The sequence below is a fragment of the Phyllostomus discolor genome, chromosome 3, assembly GCF_004126475.2.
Source record: "Phyllostomus discolor isolate MPI-MPIP mPhyDis1 chromosome 3, mPhyDis1.pri.v3, whole genome shotgun sequence".
Classification (NCBI taxonomy): domain Eukaryota; kingdom Metazoa; phylum Chordata; class Mammalia; order Chiroptera; family Phyllostomidae; genus Phyllostomus; species Phyllostomus discolor.
In genome coordinates this window covers 106,434,683-106,456,755 of record NC_040905.2, presented here as the reverse complement: position 1 = coordinate 106,456,755, position 22,073 = coordinate 106,434,683, and the positions used below count along the sequence as shown (strand labels likewise).

The 22,073-nt window shown below is 36.5% G+C and overlaps 1 protein-coding gene across 2 annotated transcripts in view; it reads left to right on the top strand.

Moving 5' to 3' along the window:
• The window catches only part of ATF7IP2 (activating transcription factor 7 interacting protein 2), an 80,062-nt gene that overhangs the window by 41,191 nt on the left and 16,798 nt on the right, over nt 1-22,073 (top strand). For both annotated transcript variants that reach the window (XM_028515716.2, XM_036020936.1), the window contains one exon: nt 31-191. In XM_028515716.2, coding sequence (XP_028371517.1) covers nt 31-191 — 161 coding nt within the window. The remainder of the gene's footprint in view (nt 1-30; nt 192-22,073) is intronic.

Below are 22,073 nucleotides of genomic sequence, written 5' to 3'. Positions count from 1 at the left end.
TCAAATGCTTTTACCTCACCCAATTAACAGGTTGCAAATTCAGAGACTTTAAATTTGGATAAGAACCCAGAGTCCATTAATAGTCCAGATGAAAGAAAGACTTCTCTGAACTCTGCACCTTCTAACCCTTCTGAAAAAGCAAGTGAAAAGATTGATTTGTCACAGGATCATGATGAGGCTGTTTCTGAAAGGTAAGCATTTCCACAAAAATGCATAAACTTATTTATCTAAATATTTGCTTATAAACACATACCCCTTTGTCAGTTAAGTATAAAATAGCTTAAAGCTTCATATTTATATGAACGCTATTATATTATGAAGGACTAGAGTTGGTTCTTCAAAGCTTTTATTTTTGTTTTCACAGTACTAAATAAAATTTTGAATTGGTTAGGTGTCAGGTTTTTATTGTGATGCTTTCCATCTTTGGTATGGTGACTGGAGTGATCAACTGGAGCACTCCCCTAGTTTCCAGTTCTGCACATGGAAAAGTCAAGGCTGCATGAAACAGTGATTTGAAAAAAATTACACAAAGGAGTAAGATTAGGGAAAAAGTGCCTAAGTAGTATCATAACTTCAAATTACAGGGAACGAACAGGTTAAAGTATTTGCATTATTGAGTCACAAAGCAGCTGAGACACTTTATCTCTGATGTAGTTTAAAAGATTTTGGGCTTATAGGGAAGAAGTAGTTTAGTTTAACAAAGAAACATGATTGGTGGTCCTGGCCTGGATTAATTTTCAAGAAGGTGGGGGTGCACTTTAATAAATTATTTTCTCTTCGCTATCGATTCTTAACAGTTTGAAGTTTTATAGTATTATTATTTACTTACTCTTAAAATTTACTTCTTAAAATATCCTGTGGTATTGTTTTTATATGTTAATTTATACTTCAGCTTTTAAAAAGAAGAATATATATAACCAAATTAAGTGAATTAAATGATGGTCATTGTTTGAGGAATATACCCTTTCCTCTGAATAACTATGCTTACTCAAGGATGAATAAAACAAAGGAGAAGTTGTTTTAGTCTATACCAGGGGTGTCCAACCCTTGGCCTCAGGCCACATGTGGCCCAGGATGGCTATGGATGTGGCCCAAACACAATCATAAATTTACGTAAAACATTTTGAGTTTTTCTAGTAATTACATGTTGCAATGTCACGTAAAATAAATAGACATACACTCTCACTATTTGTATGCATGAGTGGCTTCAGTTTCATGCTAGTGTTCGGCTTCCACTGTATTATCTTCTAAGCACAGACAGAATTGACATCATCAGATGTTACACATGTACTCGTGGTGACTTAGCAAGGCAGCAATTATCAGTAATATTTCAACCCCCCGTTGCAATATCAGGCATATAATGTTATTTAGAAGTCAGGTAAGCATTCATATTTGATTGTAAAAGGTACTTCCATACCTCGGTGGCATCTCACACACCTCCTGCCACACTTTCAAAGCAGCCCTCTATTTCACCCTGCATTGGCAGCCAAGAGGGCTGTGGAAGGGCCCAAACTTTGCTTTTTATTTTCCTGTCAATTAATTTTCTGATGCAAACACCAGCCTGCAGTGTCCGCATCATTGTGGATGAAATGAGACATTCATACAGACTACTGAGTCTGGTGGAGGAAAAGGGACAGCATGGCTTTTCTCTCAAGGGGAGCAAAAAGCCCCTGCCTCTGCCACGACAGGCCTTTATTGGGTTTCTCTGCCCATTACATGATGGCCCTCATTTACTATGCACAGGTTCACTTAAGATGGTTACCTTTTACAGAAAACAAAGGAGCCAGTGCTGCTAATCACATCACAGAAGAGGGATATTTGCAAATGAAAAGGCAAAAGTAGTTGAACTGGGTCCACTCATCCTTGGAAGGTTTAGCATGGTTTTTAGGAAGTTGCTTTGCAATAAATGTCCTCAATGCAGGGTGAGTAAGTTTTAGCAAAAAGCAAGACTCATAGCAGCCTACGTACATTGCAGGCCTGATTCCCCACAGGAGAACCTATCCATGGGCGTGGGTCCTGTGCATCTCTGAGTGGAAGCTGGGCCCATGCCATGTAGAATGGTCTACTACAATTTTCATAATAAAAGTAAATAAAGTCCCTTATCTATTATTTTTTAAATCCCAGCCTAACATCTACAATGCCGCAAAAGAAAAAAGAACCCCAAAAGGAAAAATTACAAATGACTAGTTTTTTGTTGAGGCTAATAGTAAGACACTATGCTTAATTTGTGGGGAATTTGGTGCAAGTTTTCGAAGACTATAATTGGAAAAGGCATTATATGCAAAAACATGCTGCCAAATTCAATGCATATGAAGATTTGTGTTGTAAGGACAAAATGGTGGAACTGAAGAAAGTCTGTCTTAACAAAAATTTCTTAAGAAGTTACAACTCAGGTGGACTCCATTGTAAAACTAATTATGTGGTAGTATATTTAATAGCAAAAAAAAATCAAAACCACTTAGTGATACTAAGTTTATTAAGCAATGTATAGAAAGTGTGGCAGATATAATTTGCCCTGAAAAAAGGGTGGATATGTCTAAAATCAGTTTGTCTAACCAGATTATAGCCAAGCAAATTTGTAGAAATTAGAAAATCTATTGAAAGAACTTTGGAGAGTAAAGCTGCTAATTTTAAATTTTATGCTTTGGCGATAGATGATAGCACTGGTGCTACAGCTACGACTTAACCTACCATTCTTATTAGAGGTATTGATGATGAATATAATGTCACTGAAGAAATGGCTTCTTTAATGCCATTAAAAGATACAGCTAAATCAAGAGATTTATATGAAGCAGTAAAAAATATGTTCAAGTGATTTTCTTTGTCCATTGCCAACATATCTGATAGAGTTACTGATGGTGGCCTAGCCATGGTAGGTAAAAGAAAGAGACTTGTAAAATTAATAGGAGACAATGCAATTGCCACCAAAACTCACATTCAATGAAGTATCATTACATGGAACATCAAGACAATTTATGCACAAAAGTTTTAAAAATGGATAATGTCATGCAAATCATCATCAAGACTAAATTTCGTAAGAGCCAAAGGATTGAATCATCGCCACTTCAGGAATTCCACAGAAGTATTGATGCTGACTATGGCAACATCATTTACTTTTCAGAAGTATGATGGCTAAGTTGAGGCCAGATGTTGAAAAGATTTTATGATTTGCGACATGTCATCAAGTCGTTTATGGTATCAAAAAACAAATTGTTCCTGAACTTGATGATGAAAACTGGCTTACAGATTTAGCATTTTTAGTGGATTTAACTGCTCATTTAAATGAGTTAAACATGTATTTTCAAGGTGAAAACCTCATCAGTACCATGTTTCAAACCATAACAATGTTCCAAATGAATCTGAAATTATGGCAAACAATTTTATGTATTTTGCTGGCTAACCTAACCATTGGCTAAACACAGTCCTGTGAACAGCAAAAAATGCAGCCTTGCTTTTTGATTTGATACAAAATTTGAAAACAGACTTCAAGATTTCTGGGAAAATAATATTTTGCTATATTTGTGACTCCATTTTCAATCAACAAAAATATGTTACCTGCCAGTTTTCTAATGGAATGCACAGAGCTGCAACCTGACATGCAACATAAAAATTTGATTGTGTCTCTTTACTGGACTTTTATAGGTCCTGTCTTTCCAGAGACAAATACCCCTTGCTTCACAATCACGCCTTATTCATGTCATTGCTATTTGGCAGCACCTACATTTGCAAGCAACTATTTTCAAGAATGAAAGACATTAAGAGTAAAATTGGAGCCAAAATATCTGATACCTTGAGAGCTCACTGAGAACTGCAAGTACTTCTAACAAACCAGATATTGATGCACTAGTTTCTCAAATTCAGTGTCAAACATCCCAGTAGTTTTATGTTGCCCTTTTACTTTTATAATAAAGTTTTTTTAAATCAGTGATATTACTTAGATATGTATATTTTCTATATTAGTGATCACAAACTTGGGACCTGCTTGACAATTTCAAAAGATTATCAAAAGGACCGCTGCATAATTAGGGTTATTATGTGAGGACCTTTTTGCTTATCTGTGGTGGCATATACCACGAAAATTATGCATGGACCTTTTTTTTGCTCATCAGTTTTTGTTAGTGTTTTTATTTAATGTGTGGGCCAAGACAACTTTTCTTCCAGTGTGGCCCAGAGACACCAAAAGATTGGGCATCCCTGATCTATACCATTTGCAGTAGATTCTTGATGTTTGGGAATATACATGAAGTTTTGACTCTTTGGGGAAAAAAACTTAATATTTTGTGATATTGAAGCCCATATTTTAGTTTTAATCCACGAAGCTGCTATAAAGAAGGCATTTATTTTTTTGGTGAAGACGAGTCACATTTCCTTGAGTCTTTATTGTTTCCAGTTGTTGATGCCTATGCTAAAACTCAAGGAGACAAAAATGAAAAATACTGATGACAGAAGTGAAAAAGTGAAGACAACACCATTAAAATTGCATCTACTGACTAATACATCAAATTTATCAATGGCTTATATCTATGATATGAACCATCCCCCTTGGCTCCACCAAAGTGAATAAAGAACGTACAATTTATGAAACTGTTTCAGGCAGCACTCTCAGCCCATGGTGAGTGTGAGAATAGGTGTCACAAGTGTGTAACTTGACTCTGATGAAGAGCTCAATGGTGAGTTTTATAAAATAGGGAAGAAACATCAGCAGTTTTAAACAAACTGTAGCAGGTCCTTGAATAATGTCATTTTGTTTAACCTTGTTTTCTTCTAATGTCAATGAGATGCTGTGAGAATTTAATTCTTGTTTATATCAATTGGCCTATGGTAAAATTGATTTTCTTATAGTTTCTTCCCTTAAAATCACAGTACCTATTGACAGTGTTACATGAGGACTTACCATATTCCAAAGAATAAAAAAAGAGGGAATGTTCTTCAATTCATTTTATGAAATCAGATCCTGAAATCTAGTATAACTGTGATACACCAATATGAAAATTTTTAAATTTTACAGAAATGAAAATTACAGTCCACTTTCAGTCCACTTTTATCTGTGAAATAAATGCAGGTGTCTTAAGTAAAATACTAGTGAACCAAAATCAGCAATCCACAAAAGCCGAGCTTGTCCAAGAAATGCTGCAAGATTGGTTCAACCAACAAAAAATAATTTGCCAGGAGAAGAATAGTCAGCTTACAATAAAATGAAGGGTAAACACCATGCCCTGGTTGGTGTGGCACAGTAGAATGAGCATCAGCCTGTACACCAAAAGGTCACAGGTTCAATTCCCAGTCAGGGCACATTCCTGGGCTGCAGGCCACAGCCCCCAGCAACTGCACATGGATGTTTCTCTCTCTCTCTCTTTCTCCCCGCCCCCCTCTAAAAATAAATAAATAAAATCTTTAAAAAAAAAAAAACAAACAACTACCTACAGCTCCTTGGAGGGCAACTCCTGACTCTGGTGGTCCCTATAGGTCTCTGCTCTAGCTCTGGTCTGGCTCAGCAGCCCAGCACAGATGCTGCTGGCCCATTATTTGGGCCATGGCCAACATGGAACAAATGGTACAGTCAGGTGGATGAAATCAAGTGCTTTGAGCAGAATCCACCTCATGGCTATGAAGTTACTTGAGCTTCTGAGGAGCTCCTGAGGCAGCACTACATTGACCTGAAAGACCACCCATTCTATCTCAGACTGGTGAAGTACATGAACTCAGGGCCTATGGTAGTGATGGTCAGGGGCTGAATGTGATGAAGGGGAGAATGATGCTCGGGGAGACCAATCCAGCAGATTTTAAGCCAGACATCATTTGCAGAGACTTTTGCATTCAAGTAGGCAGGAATGTCATTCACAGCAGTGAGTGAGTAAAAAGTACCTATGGTTTAAGCCCAAGAACTGGTTGACTACAGGCCTTGTGCTTTTGACTGGATCTATATGAACAAGATGTAGACAAAGCATCAGTCCCCTTTGGCTCCACTTGGATGTGTCCTTGGACACAGCTCTTCATTCCATTGACTTAGAAGCAATAGGATTGATTTTTTCTAAAGCATAAAGCCTTTGGAAACTAGAGGAGTGGGGGATGACACCATCTACAAAAACCCTAAAACAAATCTGATGTTGAAATATTGGAAATATTCCTTTAGGATATAAAATAAAAGGATGCTTACTCTTACCACTTTAACATTACACTATTATACTGTATATCTTGCCTAATGCAAAAAGAAAAAAAATGACAGAAAACCAAAATAAAAGGATTCAAAAAGAAAGAAGAATTGATATTTCTACTATTCTTAAGTGATTGGGAATCTGCACATTGGGATCTACCTAATATTTTTTAAAGGCCATAGTGTTCCATTATGTGAATGTCAAACCCTCTATTTTAGGCACTTAAATTGTTTCCATTTTTTTTTTTTGTTTAAGATTTTATTTATTTATTTTTAGAGAGAGGGGAAGGGAAGGAGAAAGAGAGGGAGAGAAACATCAATGTGTGGATGCCTCTCACATGCCCCTTACTAGGGACCTGGCCTGCAACCCAGGCATGTGCGCTGACTGGGAATTGAACCAGCAACCCTTTGGTTCGCAGGCCAACTCGCAGTACACTGAGCCACACCAGCCAGGGCTACTTTTGTTTAATTTATAGAGAACCATTTCAGCCAGTTTTTCAGTGTGTAGTTTTATGGAACTTGACAAGCTGATTTGATTTTTAAGTGTATATGTAAATGTAATAGTTTAAAAGGCCAAGATATTCTTTAAGTAGAGAAAGAAAATGGAAGGAATTTGCCATCAGAGGTCAAAACATTAAAAAAAACGCAGTAATTAGGATAATGTAATATTGGCAAGTATGGGATAATGTGATATTGCCAAGTAGAGAAGTGTAGCAGAGCCGAGAAACCTATACATGTATGTATTTGTGATATGTTGTGATATGTGATGGAGACTGTTTGGCAGGTCATTTAGGAAGTAATTGATTTTCAGTAAATGGTGTTGTTAATTTGCTATTCATTTTGGGTGAAATATGACAGAAATTGGATCCCAGTGCCAGGCTATACATAAAAATCAGTCTCATGGATTAAAGAATTCTCTAAAGGAAAATTCTGAAGCTTTTAGATGGTAATATAAAATACTGTCATGAACTTCAGATAAGGAAAGATTTCTTAAGACACAAATACCCTTGCAACAAAAGAAAAAAATGATCAGTTTTACCACATTAAAATTAGAAACTTCTTTTCTCAAAAGGCACAATAAAGATAGTGAGAAGACAGGCCATCGAGTGGGAGAAGATAATCACAGCACACATAACCTGTAGTGGACTAGTCCCAGAATGTTTATAAAGAACTTCAAATATCAATGAGTAAAACCAGATAATACAAAAGAAAAATGGGCAAAAGACTTGTGCATCTGCTTCACAAAAGAGGAAGTCAAATGGCCAATAAATATATGAAAAGGTGCTCATCTTCATTAGTAATCAGGGAAATGCAAATTAAAACCACAGCAAGATTACTATTTCATAACAGGTAAGGAAAAGTAAAACATCCTAAAATAAAACCTTACCAGGTATTGGTGTGGTTTGGAAATAAAAGGAATTGGTTTTATTGAATATTTTGTCGTTGGGTGAGTAAATTGGTATAGTATTTTAGAAAACGAATAAGGTTTTGTCTAGAAATTTTGAAGATCTGAATATCCTTTTACCTAGTAGCCTCATCCCTTGATATATACCCCAGCTAGAGATAAGTACACATGTGCAATAAGATATATGTATAGGAATGTTTATTCGGAGCATTTTCCATAAAGCCAAACATTGGAAGGAAAAAATGTCCATCTACAATTGAAAAGAAAAATTGCAGCAGGTCCATATAGTGGGGTTCTGTGTGGAAGTACAGTCACATACAATATGAGTAACTCCCACAAGGCATTGAAAAGCAGACATGAAAGAATAGTATGATTCCATTCCAATGAAGTTCAAAAATAGCCAGGAAAAAAGGGAAAAAATATATATATTTATATAACTTAGGAATTCAGAGAGAAAACAAGAAAATTAATACTAAAAATGCTAATTTTAGAGAAGATTTATGATATAGGATAAGGCACACAAATTTCTGAACTGCTGATAATTTAAAATGTGTGGTGGCTATGTGAGTGCTAGTTTTATTATTAGGCTGAACATGTATTTTTAATTCAATTAGAAAATAATTACCTATAAACTAGAAATTTTAAATCACGTGTATTTTATATAATCTTACTGATGTATGTGAGTTCATAACTATAGTCTTACTACTTGTTTTCTATTTGTCCCATCTATTTTTATGGTCCTTTGTCCTTATATACGTCTGTCTGTCTATTTTAGAATTCTTGTGGATCTTCTTTTTCCTTTCCCCATTATCTTGTTAAGTAAACATCTTTCATTGTTCCTTTAGAAGTTCTCTTGGCCCTGGCTGGTGTAGCTCAGTGGATTGAGCGCAGGCTGCGAATCAAAGCATCGCAGGTTCGATTCCCAATCAGGGCACATGCCCGGGTTGCGGGCCAGGTCCCCAGTGGGGGCCACATGAAAGGCAACCACACATTGATGTTTCTCTCTCCCTTCCTTCCCCTCTCTAAAAATAAATAAATAAAATCTTTTTTTTTTAAAGGTTTTACTTATTTATTTTTAGAGAGGGAAGGGAGGGAGAGAGAGACAGACAGACAGACATCAATGTGTGGTTGCTGGGGGTTATGGCCTGCAACCCAGGAATGTACCCTGGCTGGGAATCGAACCTGGGACACTTTGGTTCCCAGTCCACACTCAATCCACTGAGCTACGCCAGCCAGGGCTAATAAATAAAATCTTTAAAAAAAAAGAAGTTATCTTAAAGATTATGGTATGGATTCTTGGTTCTAATATTAGAGTATAATATTAATTTTTGCTTTTACCATTTTGTAGGCAGTGTTTGGCCTTAGAACATTTTAACTCCATTTACTCCCCCACATCTTTTGTATTTTCATGCACTTTAATTTTACATTATTTTAAATCTCACAAAATAATATCACTTTTTCGTAAACTCATTAGTCACTTAGAGTTACCCAAATATTTACCATTTCCATTATTTTTCATTTCTTCCTGTATTTTCATCTTTTCATCTGGGATAATTTTGCTTCTGCCTGAAGAACTCCATTCGTTATTTCTTTATTTAGGTCTTCTCAGGTTAAGTTCTGTCGGTTATTTGTCTGGAAATACCTTCATTTTGTCTTCATTTTTACAGGATATTTTAACATGAGTATTGAATTGTAGATTGACAGTTACTGTTTTTCAGCACTTTCAGTGTCAGTATGTTGTCTTCTGACGTCTATACTTTCTTTCAAAAGTTAGACATCAGTTTTCTGTTGCTTCTGTGAGGATCGTGTCTGTATTTCTCTAGCTCCTTTTAAGATCTTCTTCTTATCTTTGCTTTTCATTAGTATGATGCTAGTTAGGGACTGTTTTGTTTTGCTTTTTAATTTACCCTGCTTTGGGCTCATAGCCCTTGATTCTGTGGCTTGACATCTTTCACTGTCTTTGGAAAATTGTTAGCCATTATCTCTTCAGATACTGCTTCTGCACCATCCTATCTTTCCTCCCCTCTTAATATTCTAATTACATGCTCCTCTGTACTCTCCACCTTTTCTGTTCTCCATGTTGTGGTCGGGGTATTTTCTACTGCCTCTTTTCCAGTTTGTTAATCCTCTCTTTAGCTAGATCCAAGTGGCTGTTAAGCCCATGTATTGAGTTCCATTGGATTCCTTTTTATAGATTCAAGTTCTCTAGTGAAATTCTTCCTTTTGTCATTCCTATATTAAACATTTTATCATTTATTTTCTGATCCATTCTCAGGACTTTGGGTTACTTTGAGCTCTATTTCTATTTGCAGTTTTTCACCTTGGTCCTGTTTCTTAATTGTACCTGCTTTTTAAAAAAAATTTGAATCTTGGACATTGTGTATTGAAAATTGTAGAGGCCCTAAATGATGTTACCTTCCATCACAGTGGGTTCAGCCTATATTCTGGCAGGCAGCAAGGGACACAGCCTCTCTTGATCGTTTTAAAACATGCCTACATATACTTTAATATGCCTTCCTTTAAAAAGGTGTAGCCTAATTCTCTTTCTTGGGCTATGCTTAGTGACAGCAGATAGAATATAATAAAAGTGACAGTATGTAATTAGATCATAAAAGACATCATAGCTTCCTTGCTTTCTCTTGGATTGGTTGCTCTGGGGCAAGCCATGATAGCATGGCAAAAACAGGATAGTTGAGAACATTGAGCAAGCTATGCAGAGTTCCACAAGGGGAAGCACCCTGCCAACAGCCATATGAGTAAGCCATTTTGGAGGCAGAACTTCCAGCCCCAGTCATGCCTTCACATGAGTATAGCCCCTGCCAAGTCATTATCCTGACTGCAACCCATGAAAGATCCTTAGTCAAAACCCTCCAACTATACTGCTTCCTACTTGACCCACAGAAAACTTGAAACAATAAATGTTTATTTCTTTAAGCCATTATGTTTTGGGATAAACTATTGTATAGCGGTAGATAAATCATACATTTCAATCCACTAGGGAATTGAGCAGAACTGAGGCTGATTTGCAATCTTTATAAGATTCAGTCTATTCTGATTTTTTCCCCAGTTTCTATGGTGTCACCCTTCAAAAGTTCCACCAAGATGCCTGGGGATTTCTTATGGCTCCCCTTCTCTATTGCTGGTCTTGTATTCCAATGTTGATCTCCCCAGTACATTTCACTGTAATTTCAGCCACTTTATGCTTGGCTTCTTAGTATTCCTGAATGGCTTGACAAATGCCTTAAGAGGAACAAATACTATTGGCAGGTGTCTAGTCTACATCTTGATACCCTCATCTTCCCTGGGATCTTAGTTCCTTAGGTCCTGGCTTCAACCACAGCTTTCCGATCTCTTCAAACAGATATTTTAATTTTTTCTTAAAAATTTTAATAGAGCCCTGGCTGGCGTAGCTCAGTGGATTGAGCGTGGGCTGGGAACCAAAGTGTCCCAGGTTCGATTCCTAGCCAGGGTACATGCCTGGGTTGCAGGCCATAACCCCCAGCAACCGCACATTGATGTTTCTCCCTCTCTCTCTATCTCCCTCCCTTCCCTCTATAAAAATAAATAAATAAAATCTTAAAAAAAATTTTAATAGAGCTTTTCAAATTTTTCAAGTGTGTGGGGCTACACTGTAGCAATTCTACATAACGATTTATGTTCTTTTGGGAACTATTTAAGAAATAAAGGAAGATTTTTTTACAAAAAAAAGAAACTTTGTTTGCATATCATAAATCTAGAGAAAGCCAGGTTTAATTGTTTTGTCTGATAGCCCAAGTATTGAAGGAATTAATGTCATTACTAACTTTGTATATATAATAATGATTGGATTTAGAAATTCAGGCATTTTTCTTTTTAGAATGTGAAAGGCATAACAGCTGAGCTGAAGAATCTCATAGAAGAGAAAGCTAATGGACCAGAACACTTATTTGATAAAGAAGGAACGTGCTTAAATAGGAAGAAACTATTTTTATGTGCTGTCATTTCCAAAGATCAAAAGTAAGCATCAAGGTCTAAGGCACCCAAGAACAGACCAGTTCACCAATGCTTATTGATTGAAACATTAATATTGTCTAAAAAATAAGTCCTGCATTGAATTTCTCATGAAGAAATGTTTACAAAGATACAAAGGAGAAAAAAGTAGTTACCAGCCACAGTATTTTAAGAGATTTTCTATTTTTCAGGTGTTCTTTCCTATTTATTCTTTAATAGCATTTATTTAGTCCTAATAATAAACTTATCCCTCTTTTACAGATGAGGAAACCAAGGCATATTTCTAGCTAGTAAATAAAAGAGCCAGAAATGTAGATGCAGGCAATTTTGTCTCTAGAACTCATGTTCTTAATCTTCTATATTATTATAATAGCTGGAGAATTCTAATTACTAATTTTAGACACAGAAACTTTTCTCCAAGGTAAAATACAAATAGAAAACATGTTAAGTGCATCCAGATGACCATGAAAATCATTAGTGTCCTTAATTTTCCTCCCAGACATGGTTCATTTTAAAAAGAGCTATTATTGGAACCAGTCAGTAGAACAGTTTCATGAAAGTTATATATTTTTAAATGCTCATGGAATTCTGAATAGATTCCAGGTCTATAGATAGAGTCTTCAGAATAAAAATTAACAGCTTTATTCACACACACAATTATTTTTTTTATTTTTTATTTCTTGATTTGAGGGGGAGAAAGATATTGATTTGTTGTTCTACTTATTTATATGCATTCATTGGTTGCTTCTTGTATGTACCCTGACCAGAGATCAAATCGGCAACCTTGGCATATTGGGACAACACTCTAATTGACTAGCTACCTGGCCAGGGGACACACAGTTATTGTCAAAGTTAATTAACATGGAATACGTACTGGGAACTACACAAACAGCAAGTGTATAGCATGGTGAATTTTGACAAATCCAAGTAACGTGAACTATCATTCCGATTAAAAACAATAGCACTGGTATCCAGTCTGGTTTATACCACACTTGCAGTCACCAATCCCACACCTACCATACCAACCTAAGTAACCATCATTCTAACTTCTAACACCATTAGTTGTTTATGTTTGCTCTTCACCTTCATATGAATGGAATCATACTACATGAACTCTGCTATTTTTCCTCTTTTGCCTAACATTGTATGTTGTGAAATTCATCCAAGCCATTGCTCAACAACAATAATTTGTTCATTATCACTGCTATATAATGTCCATAATATGAACTCACCACAATTTACCCATTTGCAACTTTTGATAGGAATCTGGATTTGTTGATGGGGGAAATTATGAATAGCCCTGCTGTGAACATTCTTTGACATGTCTTTTGGTGAATATACTTACATACTGCATTTCTCTTGGACAATTACCCAGAAGTGGAATCGGTAGACCTATAGGCTATGTGTATTTTCAGATTTTATAGATGCTATCTAACGCTTTACCAAAGAAGTCGTACCACATTATGCTCTCAATTAAAGAATATAAGGTTTCTGTTACTTCATATTTTTGCCAACAGTTGGTATTATCTGCCTATTTTCATTTTAGCCACACTGGTATGTTTATTAGCCATTGGATACTTTCTTTTATAAAGTTCCTCTGAGACTTGCACTTTTTTTGAGATGCCTTTCTTTTCACATTTTTATCAGATACATTAACTGTAAATATCTTTTTCCCAACCCAAATCTTCCCACTTCTGTGTCTTTATGTAAATTGACTCTTCTTAATTTCAGTGTACTCTTTTTCATAGATTCCACTTTTCTGATGAATGTTCCATTTGTTTTAACTATGTTCTCTATCTTTCCTCAGTATTCTTAAAACTATGAATCATAGTTTAATTCCATTGTATTATAACTTCAGTATATGGACCATTTATGCATCTGTTTCTATTGGTGTTCTGTTGGTTTCTGGTCATTTGATTTTTTCTGTTGCCATACTTGATAATTTCTGAAAAATTGGTGGGATAAGATTTTTCTCTTTCTGGCAAATAAAGTAGGGCTTCATCATGTAATCTACTCAGGGAACTATAAATTGGTGCTTGTTTTCATTTTGATAATAATTTTCCTATTTCTTGTACATTCTGATTCCTCTTTTTTTTATCATTTTCTTTTTATTTTATTGTTCAAGTACATTTGTCTGCCTTTCCCCCCAACCCCAGCCATCCTTACCCCCCTACCCAGATGCCACCCTCCCTTTGTTTTGCCCATGCATCCTTTATAGTTGTTCCTAAAAACCCTTCATCCTTTTCCCCCATTACGCCCTCACACTTCCCCTATGGTTACTGTCTGTTTGTTCATAATTTCTATGTTTCTGGTTAAATTTTGCTTCCTTGTTTGTTTTGTTGATTAGGTTCCACTTATAGGTGAGATAATATGCTATTTGTCTTTCACTGCCTGGCTTATTTCACTTAGCATAATGCTTTCCAGTTCCATCTATGCTGTCACAAAGGGTAGGAGCTCCTTCTTTCTTTCTGCTGCATAGAATTCCATTGTGTAAATGTACCATAGTATTTTGATCCATTCATTTACTGATGGGCACTTACGTTGCTTCCAACACTTGGCTATTGCAAATTGTGCTGCTATGAACATTGGGGTGCATAGGTTCTTATGAATTAGTGTTTCAGGATTCTCAGGATATAATCCTAATAGTGGAATCGCTGGGTCAAAAAGCAGTTCCATTTTTAGTTTTCTGTATGGAATTTCAGTAGTGGCTGCACCAGTCTGCAATCCCACCAACAATGCACTAGGGTTCCCTTTACTCCATATCCTCTCCAACACTTGTTGTTTGTTGATTTGTTTCTGATGGCCATTCTTACCGGTGTGAAGACGTATCTCATTGTGGTTTTAATTTGCATCTCTCTGATGGCTAGTAAAGCTGAGCATCTTTTCATATGTCTTTGGACCCTTTGTGTGTCCTCCTTGAAGAAGTGTCTGTTCAAGTCCTTTGCCCATTTCGTAGTTCATTTTTTTTTTTTTGTCTTCCTAGATGGAGTCATGTGACTTCTTTACATATTTTGGAGATCAAACCCTTGTCTGAAGTATCATTGGCAAATATGTTTTCCCATATGGTTGGTTCTCTTTTCATTTTAATGCTGCTTTCTTTAGCCATGCAGAAGCTTTTTAATTTGATGAGATCCCATTTGTTTATTCTCTCCTTTATGCCCCTTGCTCTGGGGGACATTTCAGTGAAAATATTGCTAAGTGGAATATCGGAGATTTCCCTGCCTATGTTCTCCTGCAGGACTTTTATGGTGTCATGACTTAAATATTTAAGTCTTTTATCCACCTTGAACCTATTTTTGTGTATGGTGTAAGTTGATGATCGAGTTACATTTTTTTGCATATAGCTGTCCAGATCTCCCAACACCATTTGTTGAAGAGGCTATTTTTACTCCATTTTAGGTTGCTGCCCCTTTTGTTGAAAATTAATTGACCATAGAGACTTGGGTTTATTTCTGGGTTCTCTGTTCTATTCTGTTGGTCTATGTGTCTGTTCTTATGTCAGTACCAGGCTGTTTTGGTTATAGTGGCCTTGGAATACAGTTTGATATCAGGTATTGTGATACCTCCTACTTTGTTGTTGTTTCTCAAAATTGTTGTAGCTATTTGGGGTCATTTATGGTTCCATATAAGTTTTTGAACTGTTCTATATCTGTGAAGTATGCCATTGGTACTTTAGTGGGGATCGCATTGAATCTATAAATTGCTTTGGGTAGTATGGACATTTTGATGATGTTAATTCTTCTAATCCATGAACACGGTATATGCTTCCATTTCTTTGTATCTTCCTTAATTTCTTTCTTTAGTGTTGTGCAGTTTTCTGAGTACAGGTCTTTTACCTCCTTGGTTAGGTTTATTCCCAGGTATTTTATTTTTCTTGTTGCTATATCAAATGGGATTTTTTTCCTGATTTCTGTTTCTAATATTTCATTGTTGGTATACAAAAATGTCTTTGATTTCTGAATATTGACTTTGTATCCTGCTGTTTTGAAAAATTTATTTATTAGGTCGAGTAGTTTTTTGGTGGCATCTATAAGATTTTCTATGTATATCATCCTGTCATCTGTGAACAATGACAGTTATGTTTCCTCCTTTCTAACTTGGGTGCCTTTTATTTCTTTTTCTTGCCTGATTGCTGTGGCTAGAACTTCCAATACTATGTTGAATAGGAATGGTGAAAGTGGACAACTTTGTCTTGATCCTGATCTTGGTGGGAAAGCTTTTCATTTTTGCCCATTGAGTATGATGTTGGCGGTAGGTGTCTTGTGTGTGGTCTTTATTATGTTGAGGAATGCTCCCTCTATTCCCACTTTGCTGAGCATTTCTATCATAAATGGGTGCTGTACCTTATCAAATGCTTTTTCCACATCTATTGATATGATCATGTGATTTTGTCTTTGCTTTTGTTTATGTGATGTATTACATTTATTGATTTGCGAGTATTGTACCATCCTAGCATCCCTGGGATGAATCCTACTTGATCATGGTATATGATCTTGTTAATGTATTGCTGGGTGCAGTTTGCCAATATTTTGTTGACGATTTTAGCGTCTATGTTCATCAGTGATATTGACCTATAGTTTTCTTTCTCTGTTGTGTCTTTATCTGGTTTTGGGATCAGGCTGATGCTGGCTTCATAAAAAGAGTTTGGGAGTCTTCTGTGTTGGATTTTTTGGAATAGCTACTCCAAAATGTTTTGGAGTAGTTAGCTATTCCTTAAATGTTTTGTAAAATTCTCCGGTGAAATCATCCATTCCAGGGCTATTGTGTGCCAGGAGTTTTTTGATTACTGCCTCAATTTTTCAGCTGCTATTGGTCTGCTCAGGACTTCTGCTTCTTCTTCATTCAGTTTTGGGAGATTATATCTTTCTAGAAATTTGTCCATTTCACCTGGGTTTTCAAATTTATTGGCATATAGTTCTTTGTAGTAATTTCTTACAACCCTTTGTATTTCTGTGGTATCAGTTGTAATCACTCTTCTTTCATTTCTGATTTTATTTGGGCCCTCTTTTTTTTTCTTGATGAGTCTGCTTAAAGACTTGTTGATTTTGTTTATCTTTTCAAAGAACCAACTCCTGGATTTATTGATCCTTAGAATCGTTCCTTTAGTCTCTATATTGTTTAATTCTGCTCTGATCTTGATTATTTCCTTTCTCCTACTTGCTCTGGGCTATCTTTGTTGTTGTTCCTTCAGTCCTTGTAGATGTAGGGTTAGGTTCTTTATTTGAAATGTTTCTATCTTTTTTAACTAGACCTGTATCACTATGAACTTCCCTCTCAGGACTGCCTTTACTGTGTCCCATAAGTTTTGGACAGTTTGAGTTCATTTTCATGTGTTTCCAGAAACTTTTTTATTTCTTCCTTGATCCTATTCTTAACCCATTCATTGCCTAATAGCATGCTATTCAATATCCATGAATTTGAATGTTTTTGAGGTTTTTCCTTGAGAGTGGTTTCTAGTTTCAGTCCCTAGTGGTCATGAGAAAATGCTTGATATGATTTCAGTGTTCTTGAATTTGTTGAGGTTGTTTTGTGTCCTATCATGTGGTCTCTTTGAAAAAGTTCCATGTGCATTTGAAAAGAATGTGTATTTTGCTTCTTTGGGATGAAGGGCTCTATATGTATCAGGTAAGTCCATTTGATCTAGGACCTTGTTCAATGCCACAGTATCTTTGTTGATATTTTGTTTGGAAAACTTATCCATTTTTGACAGTGGGGTGTTAAAATCCCCCACTATAATTGTGTTTCTGTCAATATTTTTCTTGAAGTCCTCCAAGATTTTCCTTATGTATTTGGGTGCTCCTATGTTGGGTGCATATGTGTTTATAATGTTTATGTGTTCTTGATGTATTCTTCCCTTGAGTATTATGAAGTGTCCTTCTGGGTCTCTATTTTGGGTCCTTGTTTTTAAGTCCGTTTTGTCAGATATGAGTATTGCTACCGCGGGTTTTTTTTTTCCTGTTCATTTCCTTGGAATATTTTTTTCTAACCCTTCACTATCAGTCTGTAAGTCTTTTGTTCTTAGGTGGTTCTCTTGTAGGGAGCATATGTGTTGGTCATGTTTTCTTATTCATTCAGCTATTCTGTGTCTTTTGATTGGAGCATTTAATCCATTAACATTTAAGGATATTATTGATAGGTATTTGTTCATTTCCCCCCCCCTTGGTTCCTGTGTTCCTCTCTCTTTCACTTTTTCCTTTCTCTTCTTGTAGTATTCCCTTTAGCATATCTTATAGTGCTTGTTTGGTGGAGATGTATTCTTTTAGCCTTCTTTTGTCTGGGAAACTCCTTATTTCACCTTCCATTTTAATTGAGAGTCTTGCTGGGTAGAGTAATCTTGGTTGCAGGCCTTTGTTTTTCATTACTTGGAATGTCTCTTGCCATTCTCTCCTGGACTGGAGTGTTTCTATTGCGAAATAAGCTGCTAGCCTTATTAGAACTTCTTTGTATGTTCCTGTTTCTCTATTGCTGCTTTTAAAATTCTCTCTTCATCTTTAATACTTGGCATTTTAATTATGATATGTCTTGGAGTAGACTTCTTTGAGTTCATCTTGATTGGGACTCTCTGTGCTTCCTGAAGTTGCATGCTTTTTTCCCTGTTCAGGTTCTGAAAATTTTCTGTCATTATTTTTTCAAATGAGGTTTCTATCCCTTATTCCTTTTCTTCTCCTTCTGGTATCCCTCTTATTTCAATGTTGTTGCATTTCCTGCCATTTTGGAGTTCCCATAAGCTATCTTCATATTTTTTAAGTCTTTTTTCTTGCAGCTACTCTACCTGGGTGTTTCTTTCCACCTTGTCTTCCAGCTCACTGATTTGGTCCTCTGCATCATCCAGCCTGTTTGCAATTCCTCCTAGTGTGTTTTTTATTTCCCAAATTGTATTTTTCATTTCTTCTTGGTTTTTGTTTATGGTTTCCATTTACTTTTTCATATTGTTGTAGTTCTCACTCAGTGCCTTGTAGTTGTCTGTGAGCTCCTTGAGCATCCTTATAAACATTCTTTTGAATTCTAGATCTGATAGTTTGCTTACCTCCATTTCATTTAGCTCTTTTAGTCGGGAGTCTTCCATTCCTTTTGACTGCCAGTTCTTTTTTTGTCTCCCCATTTTAGGTGACTCTTTTTGTTTGTTTCTGTGCTTCCTGGTATTCTGCTTTGCTAGCTGTCTTTGTAGGGTTAACTTCTATTTTAGGAGTTCTGTGGGATTCAGTGGTGTGGTCTCTCTGATCTCCATGTATGGATGCTCTAGGGTTGCCCTTTCCTCTGTTTGTGTGGGCTCCTTTGTTGTATTTAGGCTTTTACCTTTTGGTGGTTCCTTTGTTGGTGGGTTCTCTCCTCCAGAAGGTATACTGATATTCACGGCTCCCACATATTCTTGCATGTGATCAGTGGCAGGGGATAGGCAAAATGGATTAAGACAGTTGGAGAGTATTCTATAGTATTTAAGTTCTAACAAGTAGAGAAGAGATAGGAGATCCTTTGGATAAATATAGCATTAACCATGATATTTCACCCAACTAGCCACTTTTTATAATAGGTGAAAGAGAGAAAGACTGTTGTTAGAGGGAAGGAGGATTGTGAGGTCGATCCAGAAAACAGATTACTTGTGCAAGGTTAGATGGTGCGATATAGTGAGAGTAAAGAATGGAAAGTAGGTGTAGTGTGTGAGAGAATAGAGTTTAACCACAACAATGATGAAGCTCAGGAGAATAAGGTAAATGGGCTAAGATCAGCAGGTATGCCATGTAGTGTTTACAACTGTATGGAACAACAATTATTTACAGTAGTATTGGAACAACAATAATATGACAAGAAATACATGATTTAGATAACAAGAATAAAAAGTACACGATCAAGAATAGTGTGTTATTGGAACATGAGTGAGGTTAAGGAAGGAAAATTGAAATACACTATGAAAGAGAGAACAAGGAAAACTAATCAAACAATGCAATTAAACAGAGAAAGAAAAAGGAAGAAAAGTAAACAGAAAGAAGAGAAATTTAAAAAATGGTAAGAGAAGTAAAAATAATAAAATAATAATAATTCAAATAAACAATAAAATGCCAATTCTATGGGGTGGCAAAGTGAAATTTGTCTAGTTTCTCAGTTTTGGGGATTAGCCTGTACTCCCTCCTTGCATCTGTCTGTGGTCCTTTCACAAGTCCAGGTCTTATTGTCTCACTTGGGGGAAGAAAGAAAAAGAGACAGAGAGAGAGAGAGGAAAGATAAAACTAAGCCTCCTGCTGACTTAATCCATTGAGAGAGTTTAGCTAGTCTTCCTGGATGCCACAGGAAGGGTGGGTGGGCTTTGTTTTTCTCCCTCCCTGAGGTTTTGTGAGTATGGGGGCCAGGTGTGGGCCACAATATTCACATTGTCCAGCCTTAGCCCAGGTCCTTTGTGAGGTGCTGTGTCCCCACTGTCCATCTGTGTCAGGCAAGCACCTTTAACCCACCAATTGCACCAAGGTCCATATAGTGTGCTTCCTCCTTGCTTTCAGTGAGCCCACTGTGGCTGGAGCCTGCTGCTGGAAAATCAGCCAATCACCCTCAGAGTGAGTGGTGTGAGCCAGCCACTGGGCAAGAGTTCATTACAAAGCAGCTGCGGTCCTCTTTTTTTTTTTTTATTTTTGAGTAAAAGCCTCTTGTTTAAGCTCACCGTTCTTAACAAGCATTGCTGGGCTTTTCATACAGCCCCACTTTCTAACCAGACTGGAGGCTATCCATGTCAGTGTCCACAATGGCCCAATTCTTCTCCCTTCTCCAGCTATCACCCATTTCCCCAATTTCTCTGGTAATGACCTAGCCAGCATCCCCAGTCCCAGCAGGTGTACACAGCCTCTGTGTCTCCCACTTCATCTCTATTGCTCCCAGCTACTTTAAGCATCCAGGTCCCTCTTAGTGCTGGGCTTCCCTCCCTTCTCTGGTAGGGGAGGGAACTGGTGATCTAACTCTCCTCCAAGTATCCTGCAGCAGATGCCAGGTGGGTGGCCTTGTTCCCTGGGCAGATCCCAGAGACCTTAGCGTCCCAACACAATCCCCTCACCATCTGTTTTTCAATGTCCTCTACAACTTTTGGCTTGCAAACTTCATATAAGCTGGGATTCCATTGGCTGTTCAGTCTGTTCCTCAGAAGATCAGCTTGGTGTTCCAGCTGGGCACAGGGATAACTGGGCTGTACTCCACCTACCTTGCTGCTATCTTCCATCTCCCATTCTGGTTCTTAAGACATAGCCCTCCATGGATTCTGGAGGGCTATGTCTTCAACTTCAGAGGGCTTTTTCAACTTTGGAGGGCTTTTTCAACTTCAGAGTTGAAAAAGACAATAAAGTGAAAAGTACATTGGATAAGACCAACAACATAATAACTGATTTTTTAAAATCAGTGAAATAGCAACAGAAACTATTCAAACAAAAGCATGAGGAGAGAAAGACTAACCAAAAAATGAACACAGCATCAGAGAAATATGAAACACTATCAAACAGTCATATATATATATATATATATATATATATACACACACACACATATATACTCCATATTTATATATATGTATATATATATATATAAAATTGGAGTATCACTAGGCAGGGGCGATTGGATCAGAAAAATATAATGTCTTAAAATTTTTCCAAATTTGGTGAAAATTCTAAATCCATAAATATAAAAAGAAATTAACAAATTTAAGCAGAAAAAATGTAAAGAAAAACCACATCATAATCATATTGCTGAAAGTCAGTAGTAACAGAAAATCTTAAAAGCAGCCAGAGAGAAAAGACACATTACGTAGAAAGGATTAAAAAAAAAAATAAGAACATCAGAAAACCTCACCTGCAAACTACGTAAACTAGAAGATATCTCTAAAGCATTGAAAGAAAACTGTTCAAATTTTTACATGTGGTGAAAATATATTTCAGACATATAAAGGAACGAAGGATTTTTCGCACTAAAAAGAAAGTGAAAAGAATACATCAGCAGCAGACTTGCACTATAAGAAGTGTTAAAGAAGCTATAGCTGGTGTGGCTCAGTGAATGAGCATCAGCTTCCAAACGAAAAGGTCCTAGTTCAATTCCTGGTTAGGGCATCAGTTGAGGGTGGGGGAGGGGGCATGCAAGAGGCAACCAATTGATGTTTCTCATCTCTCACATCAATGTTTCTCTTGTCACTTTCTCCCATATTTCCATTCTAAAAATAAGTAAAATTTTAAAAAATATATTGTAAATGAAATGTTAAAGGGAGTTCTTCAGGCAGAAGGAAAAATATACCAAATGGAAATTTAGATCTATACAGGTAAAGTAATGAAAGTGCTGGAAATTAAATGTTTGTGGATGAATATAAAATTTTCTGTTTATATATAGATGTGTATGTGTGTATTATACTACCTCTATATTATGTAGCATTTGTATGTATTGTACTGTTTCTCTGGTATTTCTATGTACAGGCAATAAGCAGTTGGAATCTCATATTTAAAATTGGTACCATTAGCAATATAATATAAAAGAATTATATACATAGGGATAAAGTTGCCAAAA